Source organism: Sphaerodactylus townsendi, linkage group LG03 (assembly GCF_021028975.2).
Source record: "Sphaerodactylus townsendi isolate TG3544 linkage group LG03, MPM_Stown_v2.3, whole genome shotgun sequence".
Taxonomy (NCBI): Eukaryota; Metazoa; Chordata; class Lepidosauria; order Squamata; family Sphaerodactylidae; genus Sphaerodactylus; species Sphaerodactylus townsendi.
In genome coordinates this window covers 38571290-38598021 of record NC_059427.1, presented here as the reverse complement: position 1 = coordinate 38598021, position 26732 = coordinate 38571290, and the positions used below count along the sequence as shown (strand labels likewise).

The following is a 26732-nucleotide window of genomic DNA, read 5'->3' as shown; positions in this document are numbered from 1 at the left end:
CTGCGCCTTAAGCAAGCATTTGTCTTGGAGCTGACGATGATTCACGCATGCAGTCCTTATAGCAAACAAACTCATTTCAGCATATTTTAGGGGGCCTCTAGAGTAATTTCACCGTAACATTCTGAGTGTTGTTAACAAGAATATTTGAGATCTGGAGAAAACAGCAGTAGAAAAGTGCTACAGTGTGGACCATTAGCCAGAGTTATATGGCTGTATCATGGACAGTACACGCAGTTTGTTCCAGTCATGTATAAAATAGTGCTTTAAAAGGCACTAGTCTGGTATACTGCTTTTCTTTGGATGCATACATTTGATATATGTATTTCTTGGTTTATATATAACTTTTTATTGCCATTTTGGAAGAAAACCAGAGGAGCGCCCTGCTTGTCAAAACCCTGAAATTTCAGGAGGGGGGGGGTTGTAATCCATTTCAAAGGCAAAAATTATCAATCATGTTGAAAAACTTTCTGATCTCTACAAAAAAACAAAAACAAAAAAACGCCCTGCTCCTCCTGAAATACACTATAGAAGATATCTCTCCAATCACCCTGACAATAAAGGCTAGACAGTTAAAAGAACTGAGTAGTGTTCTATCAAACAGGAGCAAACATCCTTCAAACTGTATGTCTGAGTTCCCCTTAGAAGAAACAAGTAATAAAGATGCTAGTTTCCCTGGGGCTGCAATATACAGACCTCCTACACAGAACATAGCAACATGCTGATAAGGGCTGAATGTTATGAAAAATTTTAAAAAGAAAAAGTAAAGGTGTATAGGAACAGTTTTTTCCTCCTTAGTTGAGTTTCAGTACTTAACATTACACCTTATATAGAGTAAGACAACCCTACAGTATAAATTGATTGATGTATTTATTTCTAGTTCACCTTTCCTCATGTCTCAAGGTGGCTTACAAATCATAATTGAAAACATAAAAAACAAATGGCAAATAATCCCTGCCAAACATGCTCCCAAAAGATTTTTTTCCACAATAGTAAGAAGGAAAATAAAACAGAAGGCAAACTTGTTCTATAGATTTGGAACCCTAGCAGTGTAATCCTAAATAGGTCTACCCAGAATCATACCACAGTCTACTCAATGGGCTTAGCCACAGGAAAGTATTCTTAGAAATGCACTGTAAAACAAGTGTGAAAAGCAAAGACTGAAAGGTTTTGTTCATTCCTTTGTTAAGAAATTCCCCTCTCTCTTTCAGTTCTCTTATCCACAGATCTACTGGGGATGGGACTGGGGGGACAAAATTGGGAGAAACCTGGAGGATTTGAGCTGGAGTGCCGGTGTCATACTGTATTCACAGAATGTACAGTGGAACCTCAGTTTTTGTTGGTAATCCATCCAAAAAGAATTTATGGAAACCAAAACCGATGAAAACCAAAGCAAACTTTTCCATAGGAATCAATGTAAATCCAATTAATCCATTCTAGGCGCTCCAAAAAACATACCAAAACCACATTTTTTGGTGAATAAACATAGTGTTTAATGCTGAAAGCAGTAACAAACAATAACACTAGGACCAGCTTCAGAGCCCGTGGACCAATGTTGCACCAGAAAGCTGTCCAAAGGGGTCTGTTTCTGATGCCTCTTTAATATTTGCCTGAAATGGGGCAAGACATTATCATTAAACAAGTTGCACACATGGCCTGCGACAGCTTTGTCCGGGTGATTTTTCTCCACAAACCCCTGCACCTTACTGCAAATCGATGAAAACCGAGGCAAATTGATGAAAACCGAGACAAATTTTCCACTGAAAAAATCGATGAAAACCGAAACTGATGAAAACCAAAGGCAATGAAAACCAAGGTTTCACTGTATTTACATTTTTTCCCCCTAATGCAGTTCTGACAGTAGCCACAAGAGGTGCAGGGAAGACAGAGCACAGTAAAGAACAGTATCTGATTCTTCTCTAAAGTTTACAAGGAGCTTGAGGGAAACCCTTGCTTCTCAGATCCTGCTAAACCCATCAGCCAAGCCAGCGCAGTAGCAAGGCTAGACTAGCCAGCATAAGCTACAGTCAATGCCAAGATACAGCCTCTTAACAAGATGCATAGTCTTCTTTTTCCTTCAGTTCTACCCATCTTTTCACAGCCAGATCTAACAAAAGGGCAGCTTTCGTGTGGTGGCAGTGGTGGTGGCAAAACTTGTTTAAAAAAATGTTACCTTTTCCTACATCTCTCTAACTCTTTTCCACCCTTTTCTTCACCTTAATTTTTCTCTCCTCCTTTCATGATCTGCCATTTGTCTATTCCCAGTTCTAACTGTTCTCCCCTCCCCATTTTTTCAGTCTTAACTCTCTCATCCATCCTGCTTGGCAATTTAGAATGTATTTCACTGTAGTATAGTAACAAACCTTTGCTAATATTATGAACACAAGTATGGAGTTAATATTTTCCTATGAGCTATCCCTATTCCCAATAAAGTAGTAAAAGGATGTACTGTTGAAGGCTTTCACTGCTGGAATCAACTGGCTGTTGTGGGTTTTTTGGGTTGTGTAGCAAAAACCACCAGACCGCGCCCACACAGCTTGGAAAACCCACAACATACATGATAATAAATGTTATCTCTTGTGGTGGGGGAGACTACTGCACAAGTTTTGTTCCCATTGCCAATAGCATTGGGGAAGGGGGAGAGGGGGGGTCTGGGGATAATCTGGGCCTGTAGATTCAATTCCTTTCATTTTTGGCCCTGAAACTCCCATTAACCTCAAACTGGTCGCCATTTTGAGATTCTTATATTCCCAGATTTATTTAGGATCTGCATGTATATCTGTCTAATCATAGATGCATGGTAACAGTCAGCCAATTGATATATTTTGATATGATACCTGACTTGGATCAGGGTCATATTGGGGGCAGGGGTGGACTCAAGGTGGCTTACAAGCTTCTTTCCCTTCCTCTCCCCACAACAGACACCTTGTGGGGTAGGGGGGCTGAGAAAATTCCGAAGAACTGTGACTAGCCCAAGGTCACACAGCAGGAATATAGGAGTGTGGAAACACATCTGGTTCACCAGATAAGCCTTTGCCACTCAGGTGGAGGAGTGGGAAACCAAACCTGCTTCTCCAGATTAGAATCCACCTGCTCTTAACCACTGCACCACATTGGCACTGAATAAAGTTAGTTTTGACTACCGATTTGACGCACATGTTGTTTTTCCTTTTTTTTGTTTGGAGGGCTGTATCTTCAAAGCTATGATGACTCAAAATACATGCATATTGCAGATTCTCATGTCATGTCATCGTAGCTTCGAAGACACCTCCTTCAAAACAAAACAACAACATAAGGAAAAATGACACGTGTGTCGAATTAGCAGTCAACACTTACTTTACTCAGGTACATTTTATGCAGAAATGGTGGTGGGGGTAGGTGAGCTGCAAGCAGAGGAACCTCCAAGGGAAACTTTCACCAAATGGCAGATGGCACAAATCACAAGCAAGAGAAAATAGTGGGTGTGAGCTGCCACAAAAACAAAAGTGAGAGCTAGTGGGGCCAGGAGATGGGAAAAAGAACCACTTTCCCTAGCAATGCTGTTTTTGTCCATGCGATGGGAACAAAAAAAGCCAAAATTACCTGGGAAGGGAAGGGGATGGAGAGGGAGGGAGGGATGGCATGCAAGGGAGGGAGAGGGAGAGGGAGGGGCCTGGCATCTGGACATGCCCACCTACCCTAGTGGAGGGAGGAAGAAGGAGGGAGGGAGGGGTGCTATGCAAGGGAAGAGGAGGGAGGGAGGGGTGGGATGCAAGGGAGGGGAGGAAGGGAGAGGAGGCCTGGCATCTTGACATGGCCCACCCACCCTAGCAGAGGGAGGGGGAGGGGTGGGAGGGGGAGGAGTGCCATGCAAGGGAAGGGGAGTGAGGGAAGGGAAGGAAGGAGGGGAAGGAGGGGGAGGGGTGGCATGCGAGGGAGGGGAGGGGGAGGGGCCCAGCATCTGGACATGGCCCACCCAACCTAGGAGTGAGGGGAGGAATGAGGGGTGGCATGCAAGGGAAGGGGAGGGAGGGAAGGGGAGGAATGAGGGGTGGAATGCAAGGGAAGGGGAGGGAGGGGGAGGGGCCTGGCATCTGAAATGGCCCACCCACCCTAGCAGAGGGAGAGGGAAGGGAGGGAGGGGTAGCATGCAAGGGAGGGCAGGGAGTGAGAAGTGGCATGCAATAGAGGGGAGGGGGGAGGGGGTTCTTTTAAAAATGTCTGCAAGACATTTTATTTGTGCTGTGTAGAAATGGCCATTGACTCCCTCCTTGCCTAGCTGGTGGTGGTAGCAGCTTTATAGCCCCAGTGTACAATAAGCCAACAAATGAGGAGGGAAGCAACAGAGGGAAGTAACAGAGGAGGCATTCCCATTGAGAAGAAAAGTGAATTAATTGAATGATGAAATGAAAGCAAACGGAGCTTTTAAACAAAATACACCCAAATGAAATATAATGCATGCATGACAGGTTGCAAATTACAACTCTTCTAGCCCTCATTCTTATTGCATCATAAATAACACAAAGTCTAGAAAACATAAATCTGGTAAACATCTTCCAACCCCCCCACCCCCCTTACAATGGGTCATCTTTTGGAAGCATGTGTTTGTGTCTCAGCTTGAGCTGCCAGCCAGAGATATCAGGTAACAACAGGGAACTGAATCCTGTCCAAGAGTCAGGTTTCAGCGTCAAAATAATCATAATGATTATTTAAATGGATGGAGCCTATGTATTTTGTTGTTGTGGATTTGTATGGTTTGCTCCCCTATTTAATATTGTATTGATTTTATGTTGTACACCACCCGGAGCCCCTTGGGGATAGGGCAGTATAGAAATCTAAATAAAAAATGAAGGAAGGAAGGAAGGAAGGAAGGAAGGAAGGAAGGAAGGAAGGAAGGAAGGAAGGAAGGAAGGAAGGAAGGAAGGAAGGAAGGAAGGAAGGAAGGAAGGAAGGAAGGAAGGAAGGAAGGAAGGAAGGAAGGAAGGAAGTTTGGTCCTAGGGTCAGAAAGCAAAGAATCCACAAGTCAGAGGAAGCATCATAGCAGTCACACAGAGGCATAATCTAGGGAATATGGAGCCTAGGGACAAAAATTGAATTTTTTACCCCCTCCTTCCCCCAGTGCCCAGGTCTACCACCAAGAGCTAGCAAGGCATCCAGGTCTACCACTTGGAGCCAGAGCCGGCATCCAGGTCTACTGCTTGGAGCCTGAGTCCAGGCCTACTGCTTGGAGCTAGAGCCGGTGTCCAGGTCTACCACCTGGACCTGGCAAGGCACCCAGGTCTACCGCCTGGAGCCAGCAAGCATGGCCCAGGCCCAGCACCCCCCCCCATGTTATTAGATGGTGTGCACCTGGGGTTATGTGATAACCTATGTCGCTCTGGCACATATGCCCCTGCAGTCACGTGCTTTGTTATGTCTAGGCTGGGATATTCTGTAAACCTGCTTGATATATCGGCTGTTCCAGCATATTAGGCTTCATCCTGTGAAGACTCTGCTTCCCCCCACTGCAGAAGGTGCCTTCTCTGAGCTAGCAGGCACACTCTTCATTTAACACACAACAACTCTCTCTGTCTCTGTCTTTGCTGACATGTGGGCTCAGGTGAGCTAGGTGCTTGAGTCTCTGCAGAAGAAGCAGGGCTGGATGCATGGCCTGCATCTGCAGGCCCTTCTGGCTCTAAGGTTTTTACCTGGCTGTTGTTCACCCTGTACACCCTGCAGGGGCCCTGCCTGCTCCAAATCCAGCCCTTGTTGGTTCCCAACCTGGTCTGGGCTTACTGGGCTCTGCTCATCGCTCTCCAGGGGATGGCCCATGACAGTTTATGTGTTTTAGTTACATAGCGACCCCAAGGATGCTGTTGTTTAGCACTTGACCCCCAGTGACATATGTCCTTCCATTGGTTATGAACTAGTTACTGATTTGTTAATACTCAGTTTGCTCAGTTATGATGCAATAAGAATGCTGTTTGATAGGTTGCTTTACTATGTTACTTCCTAACATTGCAAGTGATTTTTTATGTAGCTGTCGCCACCAACTCAAAGACTTCGGATGTCAGTAATTGCTATTGTGCTATAGAGAACTAACTTTCTGATGATCTTGCCTTGACCTTAAAGTGTCCATTTTAATTACAAAGAAGTATCCAGCCCTTTTCCTTGGAGGGTTATAAGGGTAAACTCAGCAATGAAAAAGGCTTTAAAATATTAAAACTGGGGTTTCAAAAATCATGGAGTTGAAGTGTTAGAATGGTCGTTCACAATAGCAATAATGGATTTTTAAAAAGACATCCAGTGGTATGGCATGGAAAAATGCAAAGAAAATGGTAGCTTGCTGCAGCCACATATATATAAATTACGCCCAAAGTATATAAATCAGTATAAAATGCTTTATTTTTTTAAAAAAAAATCCCTCTGTTCAGTATTCATTTAATAATAGTTTCAAAACACTGATGTTCTACTTAAGATGAAGGGAAGGGAAAGAAATACAGAAACAATGGGAAAGGGCAAATGACATTGTAATTATTACTTAAAACAGATTGGCATACTGAAAGAGGAAAGTGAGTCCATCCTTCAGACATAAATTAGCTGGTAAATGTGTCAAGATACAAATGATTTTAACTAGAGGCAACAAATATATTATTTAGAAGAATTAAATCTGTATTTTGTAAGAAAGCAGCTCTGAAATATGTTTGTATGCAATATATATGTGCTAGCATACACTCAAATTCATATTTATAACAGAAACTTGTTTTCTTAGCCACTGACATTTTCTTTAAAATATTGCTTTAGAAATAATATATAGGTGAAATAATAAGATGGTGATGAACAATTCAAAGGGGGGGGGAGGAATGGTACTGAGGCACCTCCTCCAAAGAGGCAATCAGTGGGGTGGGTGCCAGGGGAGAATAAGAAAATCTTTGCCTCTCAGGGGACATTCCCAGATTGAAAGTACGCTAAGGTCAACTCCGCCCCTGGGAAAACCCCAGGAACACATTCCTCCATGTCAATGCAGATGCCAAGGTGCAAAAGTGACTGAGTGGGGCAAACATCTGGATTTGGACACCTCACTTCTGAGGTTGGTATCTATGCATTGGCTTCTGTGCCACTTTGCACAGTGCTGGTAGCAATGGCAGCAGTGATGTAGGTATAGATTTTTATAGGGTGGGCTTGGTCATTCCCCTGAGGGCATGGTCATTCCTCCCCAAGCCACGCCCCTGACCTCAATGCTTATAAAAGCAGTTCTCTGAGGCCAGGAATAGCAGACTCCCCTGCCCCGCCTCCACCCCCGCCTGCACCCCCACTGGCTGGGCTCGCAGCTGGCAGTCCCTTCTGCCCTCCCCTCCAGGCAGAGGCTTAGCTAGGAAAAATGGAGCCCAGTGCAAAATATGAGCCCCCCCCCCCCCCATGGGCGGCCGCTGTGATGCTGGAATCCACCCCAAAACAGCATCACTTTCAATGGTTTAAACTAGGGAGCCCAGATTCTCATTTTAAATCCACCTTAAAGCGACTATCTGGAGTCCTCAGTTAAAACAACAATGAAAGTGATGCTGTTTTGGGGAGGATTATTCCTCACCCTGAAACAATGTTTAAACTGGGGACTTCAGATTCACCAGAGGGTGGATTTAAAAGGATAATCTGGGGAAATTTGGTGGGTACCTGCTGTCAGCCCCAAACTTTCAGCACCAAACTTTCAGGGTATCTTTAGGACACTCTCTTGATGAAGCCACCCAGGTTTGGTGAAGTTTAGTTCAGGCAGTCCAAAGTTATGGATTCTCAAAGGTGTAGCCCTCATCTCCTATTAGCTCCCATTGGAAACAACGGGGGTTGGGTTTAGACCCCCTGAACAAAACCTTACCAAACCTGGGTGGTATCATCAGGAGAGTCTCCCAAAAAATTCCTCAAATGCTGGTGCTGCTAGCCTTAAAGCAGTGCCCCCTGCAAGCCAAAAACTGAAAAAACACTAAAAATACAAAAAACACAAATGGGGTGTACTTCGGACATGTAATGGGGGGGGGTTGAACCAGGGAATCCCCCCTTATCTACATCCTTGAATGGCGGGGTCACCCTGGCCATTTTTCATGGTGAAATTGGACCATTGTTAGCATTCTCTGTGACTTTCAAAACCCGCCAAATTGGAGGTTCTTTGAAATGCCCCTTTGTGATTCCGCTTGCCCCTATGGGCTTCCACTGCCTTGAAAAACACCACGGCAGCAGAACCAGGGCCATTTTTCCCACTTTGCCGCTCTGACCCCCACCCTACCTCTAAAATGTGTTTTGAGAGAGTGGGTGCACTCCCGCTCATGGCGCCCTCTACCACACCCCTATCTAAAATTTGTGTTTGGGAGAGTGGGAGCCCTCTACCCCCCCCCATCTAAAATGTGTGTTGGGGAGAGTTGGCACCCTCTCCTCATGCTGTCTAAAATGTGTGTTTGAGAGAGTGGGCACACTCCCATTCACAGCACCCTCCACCTCCCTGTCTAAAATGTGTGTTTGGGACAGTGGGAACCCTCTCCCCACCCCGTCTAAAATGTGTGATTGAGAGAGTGGGCGCACTCTTATTCGCAGTGCCCTCCACCCCACCCCTTGTTTAAAATGTGTGTTTGGGAGAGTGGGTAAACTCCAATTTGTGGCACCCTCCACCCTCCCTCGCGGTGCAAATGGAAAAGCCCCTGGGCTCACGCAGAAAGAGCTGCGGCATACCACACTGACTCTGCCTTGACTCCTGAGAAGAACTCGGGGGGAGCTCTGGGGAATCAGAAATACGAAAAAAGTCCCATGGCACAGATCCACAATGGGGCATTTTGTCTGTGAAAATATGGCCGCTGTTTTCAGTGCAGTTTCCCACCCACCATGGATTGCACAGTAAATGTCTGAGGAACTCTTCTTTGGCTCTTCTAGTCCAACATTTGTGATTCTTTAATGATAGTATGACATTTGTCTTAATCTTATTTCTTTTGCTAGCTGGTTTTAAATTCTGTAATTTTTAATTGATTGAAATGTGCTATTTTGTATAGTATAAAAATCCTTCTGCTTTCCAAAGGTGTGTTGGTAGTCTACTGTATAGTCTGGGGTTCTCTTTCTGTGGCAAACTACAAAAAACCCAATAGTGTTTGAGAGGAGTTTTCCTTTCATCTGCTCTTGGTGCCAGTAGATATTATTTCGTATGTATTGTGCCTTCCTTGCCTACCCAGACTGAATGTTTCCACACCATTCTTCTCTTTTTTCTTTCAGCCCCATCCACATGGCCAGATGTCTGGTCACGGTGCTGGAGTTGTGCCATCCAGCCATTCCCAAACAAACACAATAAAGCTTCCCCACTGCCAGAAAGCCCCCATTGGGCTTGTTTGACTTACACCACTGAAAGGTGGGATAAGTCCACAGTCCCATGCGCCAGCATAGGTGGGGCAAAGTCTGGGTGGAAACCAACTAATATCAGCTCATCCCTGCCCATGCCCTTGCAACATGCCCACTATGCCCTCAGTGATGGAGGGGCAGAGGGACACTGGCACGACACTCTATGCTGTGTTCAACCACCATGAAGGACTGCAGTGGCCACCTCCAACTGATCCACCCCTCTGTTTATTATGCTTTTTTAAAAAAAGGAAAAAGTAAAACATCCAGAGAAAGTGAAAATGAAAAGCTACAAAGGGTGAGAAAGTGGAGAGGCAGCTTCTTAAAGCCAAGTGGTTGGCTCACACTTATCAATCCTAGATTTATCAAAACTAGTGTGTCAAAAAAGAACCCAAACCAGTTCACCTGTCAAATTAAAGGTCCCCAGCATATTCCTGTACATCTCCAGTTATAACTATCTGTAAACTTAATTGCTCAATTTAGTAGGAATACTTTACTGGAGAAGCTACAGTCAGACCCTGTCTTCTCTTTGCCAGCGATCATTCCTGTCAGTAATGTGTGGCAGAGAGCTCTTAGAAGCTCGATCTATTCAAAGCACTCGGAGGTCCAGACATATGGTTAATGGTTAATCCAGGGCTGCCTATGAGGAAAGGCAACTAAGGGGAGACATGATGAGAGGTTATGCTAGAACTTGAGGACATCCAATGAAGTTGATGGGCAGTAGATTCAGAATTCACAAAGTGAAATACAGCTTTTAACAATGAACTATTAAAATCTGCTGCCAAAGAATATATTGATGTCCTTGTGGCACAGTTTTAAAACAGGATTAGACAGGTTTGTGGAAAACAGGTCTATCAGTAGCTACTAACCATGGCGACTAAAGGGAACCTTCACATTCAGTGACAGTAAAATCTGAATACCAGGTCCAGGAGGCAATATCAGGGGAGGCCGTGACCTGTACGCCATGCTGTTGGCCCTCCTTACATTCGTAAGAGCCATCCTGCAGCTGAAAAAAAAAACAGTTACTTAAATGTGAATGTTTCAAATAAAACCAAGGGACCTAACAATTTCTTTTATCTTCTTAGCTTTGAATTTACCTCCCTTTGTTTTCTGATCTGCCTCTAAAGCCTACTTCTTCCGGGGGGGGGGGGGAATTCTTTATTTCTGCTGCTTAAGCTAGAGGACTGACATGGCTCATATGATGTTTTACAAGATTTCAGGCTTAAAGTAATGCTTTAATGCCCCATCAAACCCAGAAAAACAAAAGAAGCTAATGTAGGACAGGCCCACACAAGATAATTACTGACTGCCCTTTTTTGTAGAGACAAACAAAAGCCACTGCATGTCTATTTGTTATAAAGCTAGTATATGAACTGGTGAATGTCTGTGTGGCATTTTACAGCTTTGGCATTTTCTACACGTGGTTTTCCAAGGCAACCTCAAGTACTTGTAAAGTTTATAAGTAATTTAGATTAAAAACAGTTTGAAGTTCTCCTAATCATAATTACTATACCCAAGCGTCCAACTTAATTTGCATTGCCAGTCCACAAGTGCATGAATTATGGTCAATAACCTTCTCAGCTCAGAGTTTTATTGCTGTTTGCTAAATAAGAATGAAAACTAATGGAGAGGGTATAAATCATGGCCTAGCAATTGCTGCAACTTTTAATAGATCATAAGTGCAAAGCCAAGAATTAGACACATTACTCTTTAACCTGGCCATATTTCTCATGTAAAAAGAGCACTGCTATTCCATTAACTTCTGAACTACAAAAAATATAAAACAAGTCATGGGAATTGTACTGAAATACAGTGTGGTGGTTGTCTATCATGAAACAATGATGCAAAAAAGTCTTATTGGCATTGGCTGCAATAATGACATGTTAAGACCCTGCTCCTAAGATTGTATACCTGGAACTGGGAATCCCATTCATTTCAGTAGGATTGATGCCCAAGGAAATATTATAAGGATTTTAGTTACCAGTGGAATATTTAAGAACATAAGAACATAAGAACAAGCCAGCTGGATCAGACCAGAGTCCATCTAGTCCAGCTCTCTGCTACTCGCAGTGGCCCACCAGGTGCCTTTGGGAGCTCACATGCAGGATGTGAAATCAATGGCCTTCTGCGGCTGTTGCTCCCGAGCACCTGGACTGTTAAGGTATTTGCAATCTCAGATCAAAGAGGATCATGATTGGTAGCCATAAATCGACTTCTCCTCCATAAATCTGTCCAAGCCTTGTATATGCCTTGTGTATTTTCACTTCTTTTACTTTGGAGTCTTAATACAGGAAACAGATTCAAGGACTGAACTATATCTCAAATGAAGCTGTACTTCCATTTTCTTCCCCAAAACATTTTCAAGCTCAAAGCAGCATTCTCAGGCTCCAAGCTTTTTTTCCATATTGCATGTCTAATGTATCATTTATTACATCTTAACATTTTGTAAAATTAATGTTGGAAAAATAGATTAATAAAATAAGGATTTATAGTGTCAAGTCTATCATTTTATATTTCAACATATTCCTGTACATCTCCAGTTGTAACTATCTGTAAACTTAATTGCTCAGTTTAGTAGGAATACTTTTCAAGTTCATTACCAAAAGGGATTCTGAAGCAATTTCACAAACTATGAAGACTAGTTTGAGAAGGGATGTTACTGTTTTGACTAAAAACAAATAAAACAGACACATATTTTTGAATTGGTGACTGTAATAATATCCCACAGTCCTTAAAATGCTTATCAAATGCAATGAGTGTACTTTATGAAAATATTAAAATATATGAAAACCTATTAAGTTGCTCTATAGTGAGTCAGATCATTCTTCCATAACTCAGTTTTGTCTGTTTTGGAAGGCAGTAACTCTATCTGATTTCAGGCCTTTCTTAGGCCCCTTCCACACACGCAAAATAATGCGTTTTCAAACCAATTTCACAACTGTTTGCAAGTGGATTTTGCCATTCCGCACAGCTTCAAAGAGCACTGAAAGCAGTTTGAAAGTACATTATTCTGCATGTGCGGAATGAGCCTTGGTTCCTGCTACCTGAACTCTTTTGAATCCAAACTATCATTTTCTCACCAGACAGCCTGATCACTAAAATTGACTGGGCATTCACTTGATTAATTTCTTCTGAGAAACAAATTCATTTTGATAGTGATGGGAAAATATATACAGGCATCCTGAGATAATGTGCCAACTCAGGCAAGATTGTTTCACACTCACAAGCAGGGAGTCCCACCAAGATTAAACTGGGAACCCAACCATATTGTATGTGAAAGTCTTTGCTGAACTGGAGCTAGATTACAGCCAAAAATTGATTTCAGAATACTAGTTAAGAATAAGTGTGCAATCCAAAGAGGGGGGCTGAAGCCACATTGGAAGTGGCCAATGGGTTATGCCAGTGACCATGCGCGGGCTGTGCTCTGAGGCTGCGCCTTAAGACATAAGACATAAGACATAAGAACAAGCCAGCTGGATCAGACCAGAGTCCATCTAGTCCAGCTCTCTACTACTCGCAGTGGCCCACCAGGTGCCTTTGGGAGCTCACATGCAGGAGGTGAAAGCAATGGCCTTCTGCAGCTGTTGCTCCCGAGCACCTGGTCTGTTAAGGCATTTGCAATCTCAGATCAAAGAGGATCAAGATTGGTAGCCATAAATCGTCTTCTCCTCCATAAATCTGTCCAAGCCCCTCTTAAAGCTATCCAGGTTAGTGGCTATCACCACCTCCTGTGGCAGCATATTCCAAACACCAATCACACGTTGCGTGAAGAAGTGTTTCCTTTTATTAGTCCTAATTCTTCCCCCCAGCATTTTCAATGGATGCCCCCTGGTTCTAGTATTGTGAGAAAGAGAGAAAAAATTTTCTCTCTGTCCAACATTTTCTACCCATGCATAATTTTATAGACTTCAATCATATCCCCCCTCAGCCGTCTCCTCTCTCCAAACTAAAAGGAGTCCCAGCGCTGCAACCCTCTCCCTCATAGGGAAGGTGCTCCAGTCCCTCAATCATCTGCTTGTTGCCCTTCTCTGCACACTTTTTCTATCTCCTCAATATCCCTTCTTAGAGATCTGGCGACCAAGAACTGGACACAGTTACTCCCAAGTCGCAGTCAGCACCACTGCTTTATATAGGGCATGACAATCTTTGCAGTTTATTCTCAATTCCTTTCCTAATTATCCCCAGCATAGAGTTTGCCTTTTTCACAGCTGCCATGCATTGAGTTGACATTCCCATGGAACTATCAACTAAGACGCCCAAAATCCACTTTCCTGGTCTGTGACTGATAGCACTGACCCTTGTAGCTTGTATGTGAAGTTTGGATTTTTTGCCCCTATGTGCATCACTTTGCATTTTGCTACATTGAACTGCATTTTGCCATTTTCTGATACACTCACCCTAATTTATCAAGGTCGGCTTGGGCTCTTGCTTGATCCTTTGTGGTTCTCACCACACCTACATAATTTGGTATCATCTGCAAACTTGGCCACCACGCTACCCACCCTACTTCCACAGGTCATTTATGAATTGGTTAAAAAGAGCACTGGTCCCCAAAACAGGATCCCTTCAGAGGGACACCACTCCCTACCTCTCCATTGTGAGAACTTCCCATTTATACCCACTCTTTGTTTCCTGTTTCTCAACCAGTTTTTAATCCATAGGAGGACTTCCCCTCTTATTCCTTCATTGCTGAGTTTTCTCAACAGTCTCTGGTGAGGAACTTTGTCAAAAGCCTTTTGGAAATCCAAGTAGACAATGTCCACCGGTTCACCCCTGTCCACATGCCTGTTTACACCCTCAAAGAACTCTAGTAAGTTTGTAAGACAGGATTTGCCTCTGCAACAGCCATGCTGACTCTTTCTCAGCAGGTCTTGCTTTTCTACATGTTTTATAATTTTATATTTAATGATAGATTCTACTAATTTACCAGGAACAGATGTCAAACTGACTGGCCTGTAATTTCCTGGGTCCCCCTAGATCCTTTCTTAAAGATTGAAAATTGTGACACATTGGCCCATCTTCAGGAGGTCTTCAGGGATGGAGCCTGATTTCAGGGATAAGTTGCATAGTATTAAAAGTGAGAAGATCAGCAATTTCATTGCTTGAGCTCTTTAAGCTTAACTCTTGGGTAGAAGATGCAATCTGGAGCCAGGGGATTTGAAAGAGTAGCATTGGATTTATCAATGGCTGCCAGAGACTTCTTCCTTGTCTACCACTATCTTAGCTAGTTCCTCAGTTCAGCCTCCCAAGAAGCATGGTTCAGGTGCAGGAATGTTCCTCACCTCCTCTTGGGTGAAGACAGATGCAAAGAATTCATTCAGCTTCTCTGCAATCTCCCTGTCATCTTTTAGCACACCTTTTGTTCCTTTGTCATCTAACGGGCCTACCACTTCCCTAGCTGGCTTCCTACTTTTGATGTACTTGAAGAACTGAACAGGGCAAACGCAGCTCGAGCCAGGCCCCGGCCAACCTGCAATGGCAGGCCACGGTCAAGCTATGGCCGTGCTTTCCAGGGAGCGTTTCCATGGGCAGAGCTGACTTTAATCAGCTCCCAAAGGACTTTCAGCTCATGAGTGCCCCCTACACACTCCAATTTGCGCCACCCAAAAGTATGGTGTAAGTCGGTCTTCCCTGTGGGATTTTTCAGGTGGCCAGTTTTTTAAGTTTTTACCCCCTCGCATGCAGTCTAAAACTCTATACCCATTGCTGTTTTATCACCTCATCCTTTTGGATTTGGCTTCCTGACTTCAGCTAAAAATTATTTGATAGCAACTGCAGTTAGACTAAATTGTGAGCATATGCAGGTTCATACATACTCACACTGTACTTCAATATGGACACTTAATTAGTCTTACATTCCAGTGAGTAAGAAGTCAGTAATAGTTTTTGTGAGTTTCAATAGGACATAAAAGGATTACAGCATAGATTACCATAGATGGTCAGTCTATGTCTTGCCATTCCCACTTAATCCTATAGGGCTCATATGGCTGGATGCTCCTCTCTGCAAAGGAAAACTAAACAGTAGAACATTTTGCCTTGACTTGCCATGCATTTCAAGAAATAATTTTAAAAAATAGTGTTGCTGTGACTACTGTGAATGAGTCCAGAAGACCTTTAGCAAAAAGATCTTTAACAAAAAAAAGTGAGTATTCTTTAACGACTGTGTTTCCTCAAATGGAACTTGTAGTTCTGATTTTGTTCAGATTCCTGTACTCTGCCTTGTACAAGGATTGGGAGTCAACCATCCAAACATAGGCACAATGCTTTAGGACTGATTGGATGCACCATAATCTGAAAGTAAATGCCAAGGGAAAGTGAAAATGTGTGCCATGCTGACACAGGGTCAGACCTACCAAAGACAAGCTGCATCTTTGGTAGTCAGTCCTGTAGGGTGCCAGTGAATACAGACCATGTAGCAATGAATGAATTCTGCCTTTGGCCTGCTATACTCTGAATGAGGTTGGTCAACATGCAGAAACATGTATCACGCCAAGGCCCTTTCTGCACATGGGCAGAAATGAACCTCCACCGGCATAAATGCTACCCTCCGATAGCCCACACTACCCTCCGACCTCCAGGGGTCGGAGAGCAGTGTGGGTGTGTCCCTCCTGCCCTCCAGAGTGACACTGCCAGAAGAGGTAAGTGGAGGGGACGGGGAAAACAGCGTCTTCCCACCGGTGCTGGAAGACGCTGCTTTGCAAAAACCTCACTCCCTGAGTGGGGTTTGAAAGCAGCGCCTTTGCGCTGCTTGGGGGTGTGTGAGGATGGTGCTGCTGCATTGCTGTGCGAACTCCTCCCCAGGGATGCAGTTTTTAGCGTCCCTGGGGCACTGTTATCCGCCTGTGCGGAAACAGCCCAAGAGTCATGTAGTCTAGCAGCCTCTCTGCAACAATGGTTACTAAGGTACCATAAAAGTACCATAAAAGGTACCATAAAAACTGGAAGATCATAAACAGGCCAACATCTAGAATTAAGAAATACACTGCTTCAGAACATGCACATGCTACTCTTACTTATCATGAATGTGCGTAGACTGCTATCAAGTCCCTTGTTGATCACAGCAAGGGGTTTTCCAGGCAAGTGAGAAATAGAGGTGGTTTTTCATTGGCTCCCTTTGCAGAGTCTTCCTTGGTGGTCTCCCTTCCAAGTACCAACCATGCTTAGCTTCTGAGAGCAGGCTATACCATGCCATCTTTCCTCCCTATCATGGAAGCAGATGCGCTTTATCTTACAAATGAACCTACTGCAAAGCAGAGGGTCCCAAACAATCTTTTGATCAATTCATGTTCCGCTCATTTTATTTTTTCATAACTTTTGAAATTATGAAATGACTTTATCTTGAATTCCAACCACTCAGCGGCTGATCTCCATTTGTCTTCTTGGTGGCACTCATCCCAGTACAGCATTCATTGCCAATGAAATTCATTTTGGAACTTCCTGAGAGTTATTTCAGGTGTTCTCCATTCATGATTTTGCTGTGATCAAAGGTGAAGTGCAGATTAAATAAAAAGAAATACTGTTTCAATAACGGCAGAAGATCAGTTCTTAAATTAAGTTCAGAAGCTCTGCTGGAAGCAGCCGGTTTGACAGTAAGAAATAGTGTTTTGTGCTGGCAACCTTGCTTTTTCAGATCTCAAGGACAAATTTTAAGCTGTTCATCTGTATGTTATCATCATTAATCAGGCCAGATAGGATTCTGTAGAAGATGTGCCTGAGACTTAGCCATTTTTCTCCCATTTCCTCTCTCAATCTTCATTATTTTGATGATAAGTAGTTTTGATGCACACAGCATTACATTACATGATTTGTACTTAGGCAGCTGATGTATTGAAACTGATCAAGGGCTTACCCCTTGGAAAAAGCCTGATAATTATAAAAACTATTGCAGTCACCGATGAATAAATCACACTAAACAAAATGCTTCAGTTGCCTTCTCTTTTTAAAACTTATCTTGAGGAATAACCTCTTGTTAATATGGCATGACTGGTATCTTGCTTCTGAAGATATGCTGACCAGTGCTGGTACACACGATGATTTATTCTGATACATTTATTAACTCCATAGAACCACCTGTCCAAATGCACTGTTTTCATCTATAAGATTATGACAAACCGTTGTTGTGATATGTAGAGATAACTGGGGCCCTCAAACTGCTTCCAAATCCTCTAGACTGCTCTGTGCTTAAAACACAAGAGCATAAGAAAAGCCATGCTGTATCAGACAAAAGCCCATCAAGACCAGCAGTCTGTCAACTTCCGGTCGGGACATGGCCACCCTCGACAGCCTCTGAACGAAGCTCCGGAGGCATCAGTGGGAAAACAGATAAAACCCCCACGAAAAGGAGGGTATTTCCCCTCATAAGGGAGGGGAAATCCAGAGAAAAGCGCAGAGGTGAGGTGACTGGTGAAGTGAATAACTAGCCGGAATCCCCCCCCCTCCGAGAACGCGAACAACACAAGAAACCCACTGCAGCTTTGCTGAAAAGAGGGGGCCATACCCGACAGCAAAAAATACGACAAAGAATACAAAACGGACGAAACAATGCACTCTACATAAATTAAAATACAACAAGAAGACCTAACGAAAATAACTGGTAAATCACAGTGAAAAACTAATCAATTTAAAGAGAGACAAACTGTGAAAGACGGTGAAAGTAACCTCAGGCGGAGACATCCGGGAGACGAGGGAAGGTGACGCATTGCTCGTCCCGATTTGAGACCTGAGGAGAGACGTAAGAAGCGGAGGGATAAGCGGCTGCTGAGTGATGAGCTGATTGAACGGGTGAGCAGTAATGAATATAAAATAAACAAAGAGTCATTTAGAAGAGGCAGAGGCGCAGCACCGGGATTTGGTAGCGCGCCCTTTAAGGGCTGCATGAACTCACGTACGGAGCGCTGAACAAAAGGTGCCGTCTGACAGGAAATCCAAATTATAAACATTGCAAAGGAGCTCTGGGATTTCCGGTTTTGCACAGTAGCCTAACTAACTAAACAATACGAAAGAAACCACACCGGCTCATTGTTTAAAGGGAAAACAAGGTTGCAAGCTAGAATTGACGCCTAAAGAAAAGAAAATAAACGGAAGAAGGCAATTCACACTGACAGAACGCCCTCAACGAGGGGAATGTCGTCAGGAACAAAAACAAGACAAACACAACTGAATGAACTGAAAGGTCTAAAAAACGGGCTGGGAGACCCTAAAACTCCGGAAAGAATGGCAGACCTCAACGCTAAAATAGAGAAACTGCTAGAGATATCTCTATGCACACAAAAAGAGACAGCAATTTTCCAAAAAGAAACAAAAGAAAGGTTGACCAGGATGGAAGAGGAAATTACAGACCTAAAAAAAGAACTAAGCAATATAAAAAAGCTGGAAGAGACAATAATCGCTTTCAAAGAAGACCTGAAAGAGAAAGAATTAAGACTGGTGGAGGTTGAAGACGCGGTAGAGAATTTTAGAGATCACAACTTCAGGCAAGATGATACTTTAGCAATTCTGGAATACAATCAGAAAGAAAGAATGGTAAGAATCAGAGGGGTCCCAGAAGTGAAGGACGAGAATACACTGAGCAGAATAATACCTCTGCTAATGGAAATTTGGGGACTCCAAAGAGAAGAAATCTCAAGGGAAGTGGACCATATTTACAGGGTAAATACGAGATCGGCGAGAAATAGAAGCTACCCCCGAGACATAGTCCTAAGTGTAGTAAGAAGAGATTTAAAAGATCAATTACTACGGGCGAACTCAAAAAGGAATTTTAAATTGGATGATGCGAGAATTATTATCATGAAAGAACTTCCAGTCTCCATACAGCAGAGAAGAAAAGACTATAAAAAATTGACTAACCTTCTTAAAGACTCTAGCACGACTTATAGGTGGATAATTCCGGAGGGAATATCATTTGTATGGAACGGAAAAAGATTCAACTTGACTACTGTGCCCCAAGCTCAGGAATTTCTGCAGAAACACCCCAATCTACCCATACCAGCTTATCAAGAAAAGTAAGACAAGAGGGAAGGAGGGAGGGGGAACTTAATAATGACATTTAATGTAATTAGCTGCAATGTAAATGGTTTAAACCATCCGGCAAAAAGAAAAAATGTTTTCGCTTACTTAATTAAGGAGAATCCACAAATTGTATGTATACAAGAATCACATATCAAAAATGGAGAGGAAAAATTGATAGAAAACAAAAAATTAGGGAAACTATTCCATGCAGGTTACAGGAAAAAAAAAGGGGGGGTGGCAATATATATAAAAGACAGTCTACAACCTAAAGAGATACTTAAGGATAAAAAAGGGAGGTTTTTTAGGAATCCAAATAAAATTAGATAAGACACCAATGGTTGTGGTGGGAGTGTATGGTCCAAACCAAAAGAAAGCAGAATTTTACCAGAAATTAAAGGAGAAATTAATAAACATACCAATACAGGAACTAATCTTACTAGGGGACTTCAATGGAGTCATAGACCCTAGAATAGATAAAAAAACCAAATATAAAATAAGGAAAGATGGCCATAAGAAAATGGAATACAAAGAAGGGAAATTACCCAAAGCATTTTTCAAGATGATGGAAGAATTAAACCTGCATGATTTATGGAGGACTAAGGCTGGTTCACAAAAAGAATTCACATATTATTCAAATAGATTCCAAACCCATTCCAGAATAGATATGATTCTGGCCTCAAAAAAAATGGATTTAATTACTAAAAAAATAGAAATAAAACCCAGGATAATATCAGATCACAACCCATTAAAATGGGAAATACAAATATACAAAGGGAATAAAACATGGATAATGAAGGATTGGAGTCTGGGCAGCAATGTTGAATTAAAAATACTTAAAAAACAACTGAAAGACTATTGGGATCTAAATGTAGGCTCGGTTAAGGAAGAAAACACCTTATGGGAGGCACATAAGGCAGTAATGCGAGGATACTTAAAAAGCCAAGAGATCAAAATAAGGAAAATAAGAGAAGGAGAATATCGAAATTTGGAGAATGAACTTAAAAAGCTGGAACAGCAGCTACAAAAAAGAAAAGAAAAAAAGTCAATAATAAGACGAATAAAATTAGTTAAAGATCAAATTGAACTGCTATCATCAATGCAAATTGCAAATAACATACTCCAACTGAAACGGAAATACTATGCCTTAGATAATAAAGTAGGGAAATGGATGGCCAATAAGATAAAAAAACAAAAAGAGAAAAAGTTAATTAATCAGATAAGGGAAAAATCTAATATAATTTCAGACCATGAAAAAATCAAAAAAACCTTCGAAAGTTTTTACCAAACTTTATACTCCCAAATAAAGACAGGAAAAAATGAAATAGAACAATATTTAAATAACCAAAACATAAAACAGTTAGAAGGAGATCAATTAGAAGAATTAAATAAAAAAATTACCACAACGGAGATTATTGAAACAATTAAAAAACTAAAAAACAAATCACCGGGACCGGACGGGCTAACGGCAAAATACTATAAAACATTCAGGGAAGAACTAACAATCCATCTAGAAAGACTTTTCAACGATATTATGAAACGGGGAGTAACTCCCAATTCATGGAAACAAGCCCTAATCACTTTAATCCCAAAGAGTAAAGAAGAAGTGTTAGAGACAAAAGACTTTCGCCCAATTTCATTACTTAATGTAGATTATAAAATTTTTACCAGTATTTTGGCCAATAGACTCAAAAAAATTCTCAACAACTATATCAACGAAGATCAAACAGGATTCCTCCCCGGAAGACAAATCAGTGCAAATATACGTAAAATCATTAACATAATTGAATATCTGAAAGAAAAACCTGATCGCCCTACAGCAATTATATTTGTTGACGCCGAAAAAGCATTTGATCAAATTAATTGGGATTTTATGATTAAAGTATTAATTAAAATGGGAATGGAAGACCAATTCTTAATGGCAATAAAAGCCATATATAAAGACCAGGAAGCAGTAATCAGAATAAATGAAGAACTGACTAAGAGAATAAGGATAATGAGGGGCACCAGACAGGGATGTCCCATCTCTCCTCTACTTTTTATAATAACGTTGGAAGTACTGTTGAGACAGATAAATAACCTAGAACTCTTAGAGGGGATAAAGTTTAAAAAATACTGCATTAAAACACTCGCATACGCAGATGATATGGCTTTGATCATAGATAACCCGACAACTAAGGCACCGGTAATATTAGAACTGATAGAAAAATATGGGAAATTAGCCGGCTTTAAAATTAATCTACAAAAAACTAAAATGTTTGTGCTAAATATGACTCAAAAAGAAAAAAGAAACCTAGAAACCAAAATTAATATAAAGATAGAGAAAAAAATTAAATATCTAGGGATAACCCTAGAAGAAAATAATTATAATCTAATACACAATAATTACGACACACAATGGGTTAAAATTAAAGAAAATCTAAAAAACTGGTCAAGACTCCAAACATCTCTGCTGGGGAGAATCAGCATAATAAAGATGAGTATTCTCCCAAAATTTCTTTTTCTCTTCATAAATATCCCCCTTATAATATCCAAAGCAAACTTTGAAAAATGGAGGAAAGAAATATTAAAGTTTATATGGGAGGGTAAAAAACCCAGAGTAAGATACAGATGGCTAACACAAAATAAATTACAAGGAGGTTTAGGAGTCCCGGATTTACAACTGTACCATGATGCAGCAGCAATCACATGGTTAAAAGAATGGATTCTTTTACGTAATAACAAACTACTACAACTAGAAGGTCATAACATCCAAAGAGGGTGGCATGCATACCTTTGGCCTATGAAAGGAAATAAACAAAAATCAGACAAGACTTTCAAAAATCATTTTATTAGGAATAGACTCTTAAAAATATGGGTAAAATACAGAAACAAATTTTATAACAAGATGCCAACATGGGTTTCTAGAGTGGAATCCATGTCAGGAGGGGAAAGGAGTCTTGAAGAACATTGGCCAAGATATGATGATATAATCCTATGGAATCGTGAAGAACCTGTAATGAGAAACAGAGACAATATAAGTATAAGAGGGAAAACTTGCCAATGGTTTACATATTTACAGTTACAAAATAGCCTGAAAGAAGACAAAAGAAACTGGGGATTAGAAAAGAAAAAGACAGATTTGGATATAGCCTTGACCAGACAAGATATTAAAAATGTTAGCACACTTTACAAAATCCTGCTGGAACAAAAAGAAGAACAAGAACTCATAAAAAACAATATGGTAAAATGGGCACAAAACATAGGGGGAAATATAATGTTGGAACAATGGTCAAGTTATTATAAAGATATATATAGATTTACTCCTAACGCAGCTATCTGGGAGAATAACATAAAAATGTACTTTAGAACATACATAACCCCCACAATATTAAACAAAATGAATGCTAAAATCTCCCCAATATGTTGGAAATGTAGAAAAAAACCAGGAACATTTATTCATTCCTGGTGGACATGTAATAAGATTAAAAGATACTGGGCTGAGATACACAGTCAAATATGTAATATTCTCAAAATTAATTGTGCAAGAAGTCACTGGGTGCACACCTAGAGACCAGCACTAATGGAAAAAAAGATACCTTATAAATGTAAATACTTACTTTTTCATATGCTTACAGCAGCAAGGATAGCATTAGCGCAGAGGTGGAAGTCCGAGGAAATCCCAACCCTAGAGGACTGGAGAACTAAAGTGCAAAAAATGTTTGTGCTGGACAAAATATCATTTACACTTAGAGGGAAACCAACGGAAGACTACTATTCTACATGGCAGCCGTGGACTAATTATATTAATAAAGTTTAATGGACGTCATTCACTTTGTATGAGTATAGAACAAAGTAACATTGATTGTTGCTATTTTAATTGATTTACAGACAAAATATTAATGATTAAAATTTAGTTACCAGGGATTGTTATGAATGCAACGTAGAGGGGAAGTCTTGGGGAGGGAAGTGGGGAGGGAAGTGGGAAGTGGGAGGTAAGGGAGGACAAAAGGAAGGATCTAGAAAGATGAGTCGCAAATTTTTCTGTATTAGTTTAGATAGCTCAGTTTGATAACTGTTCTTCTTTCCTTTTAATTATTGTACGAATTAATTTGCGCCCATGTTAATTTATGAGGTAACGAACACTGATTTCCTTTCTGTAATATTTGGTAATATGCAATAAAAATATTACACAAAAAAAAAGACCAGCAGTCTGTTGACACAGTGGCCAACCAGCAAGTGACCCATCAGCAAGACAACTGCAACAGCATTATCCTCCTGTGTTCCACAGCACCCAATATAATAGGCATTCTCTTCAGATGCTGGAGAGAATAGGTGTGCATCATGATGAATATCTATTTTGACTCATAGGGCGAATTCCCACTACTTCCTTAGCACAGTTTCGGGTCACTTACTAACACGGTTTCATCGACGTCCTCCCCATGGCTTTTGTGGCAGCAACCGTTTCTGACGCTCATTTCACCCATTAACATGTGTCCCGGCAGAACCTGGATGCAAGTGGTTTGGGCCCCGTTATCACAGTTTACAGCTGTTCCGAGGGGAGGGACAAGGTTTGGAACCTGGAGTCATTCCCCGCCCCAAAGCATGACGTGCATTTCGCGCAGCCAATCAGCGTTCCTCGACAGCCCTTACAGTGACGCTTGCGCAGTCTACTTCCGGGTTGACAGAATGATCACGTTTCTGCGCATGCACAATACAAGTAAACAGTCACCCGTTCACCGATTTAACGGTAAAACTTTCAGAAAATAGTTGTTGTACAGTAAATGACAAGTATTCAAAGAGGTTGCACTTTATCGTTCGCATGGGTTTTTTAATGGGTAAAAATGGGTAGTGTTCCTGAAGTGGCTAACAGGTCCCACCCAACTGAACACCAACCAATCAGGTTAGGGCAATGAAGCGCGATCACATGGCTGTGGGGATTGCAACGATGCCTGCACCCGGGAGTGTCTCCTGCCTGCTCGCTGCAGTGGGGAGGGAGAAACTATGATGAGGAGGACACGGATTCGCAAGGAACAGGTTTGGATCCGCTTGCAATTTTCAAGAGGGAATTCGCCCAATGTCACAGAAAGCCCTTCACAAATCACAAGTCAAAGTCAGTAGCTGGTTCATCTTTTCTTAGAGAGATGGTCTGTATGTTTATAGATCATTAAAATGAATTCAATGGGCTAGATTCAAAGACTCCTCTACTAGCTGAAGGCCTTCCTTGAATATAAGATACTTTCGTCCATTGGAGGAAAACTCTCACTAAGTGGGGATCTTTTAAAATCCAGCCCATAGTCTTGGCTTTGCAGGAAATTGTCTCTCTAGCTTTCATGAAAACAGCTTTCCTCCCCCACATCCAGTTCTGAATTTAATATCATTCCTGTGATCTTAGCCATCTGTTCATTTTGGAGATGCAAAGGAACCTCCCACCATCACCTTCTGTAAGGCATGACATTCTATAGCAAATCATGATTTTTTTCCCTGCAGTTTGGATTTTGTTGATCAAACTAAGCGGTTATGGCACAAAAGTAGGAATGTTACCCGTTGGCAACAACATGATCTGGGCAGCTAAGTCCAGAAAGTGTGGTGACCAGGTCATTGCCACTTCCCCACCTCTGCACCACCTCCAAAGGAGTTTCAGGTGGTGCGAGAAGGCCTGAAAACAAAACAAAAAAGGACTTATATCACACTTTTTGGTGGCACAGATCTGACGCAAGGGAGGGGCTGAAAGTCCAGTGGAAGCCCAGAGGAAGTTGGCTCCACCCCCAGCATGCTCTCCAATGATAGTGTAGCTTCAGAGTGGCAGATTTTTTCAGGTTTGGGCACCTCAGAGCTGTGTGGCATCCGCTGGCTAGTGTGTTTGATCTCTCCATCAGTGTATATGGGTGGAGTGGGCACTTGTTGGCACAAAAGTCGACTCACTGACATAAGCCTGTACCACTCCCACAACCCATTTCACAACCACCACCACCCTCCTGTGGATTTGGCAAAAACAGAATTTTCACTTGGAAGAACATTGTTACCCAAAATGGTGGGACGCAATGACCCTTTTTGGTTGGAAAAAATTCAAGGGGGCTCCAGGAGGCCTCCTGGTAATAGTATCCAGGCTTGGTGAACTTTGCTTCTGTGGGTGGAGGCAAGGGCGGGTTGAAAGAGTTCAGAGAGAACTCAACCAGCAGGCATCATGTTCAGGAGTAGAGAAACAAAATATGCCTTTTGGGGACCCATAAAATTGAACCCCCAAGGAGAAAAGTTCACCAAGCCTGGATGTTATTATCAGGAGGGCCTCCTGGAGGCACCTTGAAAGTCTGGTGCCTCTATCTTCAAAAATGTGCAGCCTGCTTACACAGAAATTCCCCATTGGCTAAATGGAGCCAATGGAGCCAAATCAGAGAATCTGGGCAAATTTCCTGGGGTGCCTGTCAGGGGTATAGTTTTAAAGCTAGTGGCACCAAAATCAGGATATCATTCAGAGACTGTCCTGATGATACCACCCAAGTTTGATGACGTTTGGTTCACAGGGTTATGGACCCTCAAAGGGGTAGCCCCATCTCCTGTTAGCTCTTATTGGAAACAATGGGGGATGGGGCACCCCCTTGGGGGTCCATAACTTTGGTCCCCCTAAACCAAACTTTACCAAACTCAGATGGAGTCATGAGGACAGTCTCTGGATGATACTCTGAAATTGTGATGCCACTAGCTTTAAAAATGCACCCCTGCAGGCCAAAATGTGAAAAAACACCAAAAATACCCCCCAAAAGCCAGAATACCTTTCATTCGGATTCGTTCATATTCAGGCAAGGCATATTTGTCTGATTTTTGCCTTAATATGTCCGAATTCGCCCAGATTTGGGCCGAATCTGGTATTTGTTGCATTTGAATCTCCAAGCCTAGTGCTATTGTTTATGTTCACATGTTATTTCCTGAGTATGTGCCAGGCATGATGTTGGGGGGGGGGGGGTCCATTAGGCGTTCTTGCTCACAAGGTCAGATACAGTCCCAATATGGAGTTTCTGAACAGACTCCTACATTTCAGGGCACTGTTCTGCTAGGTCTGACAGGGCAGCATTCCGGGAGAAAGACTCTCTCACCCTCCGCACTGCTACAGATCAGGTTGGCTACAACATGTAGATGTGCTCTAACTACATCTCCTGTGGTCCTGTGAAAAGGAACTGGAAGATGGTGATTAGCGAAGCAAGATCCGACCAATTCATAGTATCATAGAATTGGAAGAGACCCCAAAGGCCATCAAGTCCAACCCCCTGCAATGCAGGAAGACACAATCAAAGGACTCCTGACAGATGACCATCGAGCCTCTATTTAAAAACCTCCAAAGAAGGAGACTCCACCACACTCTGTAGTAGTGCATTCTACTGTCGAACAGCCCTTACTTTCAGGAAGCTTTTCCTGATGTTTAGGTGGA

The 26732-nt window shown here is 42.1% G+C and overlaps 1 protein-coding gene across 1 annotated transcript; it reads left to right on the top strand.

The window, feature by feature from the left end:
• Positions 1-18559: 18559 nt before the first annotated feature.
• On the top strand, positions 18560-23262 carry LOC125430314. The gene is made up of 2 exons (XM_048492245.1): positions 18560-19323; positions 22945-23262. Exons 1-2 carry the CDS (start codon positions 18641-18643, stop codon positions 23012-23014), a joined length of 753 nt encoding a protein of 250 aa, XP_048348202.1. The 5' UTR covers positions 18560-18640; the 3' UTR covers positions 23015-23262.
• Positions 23263-26732: the final 3470 nt, after the last annotated feature.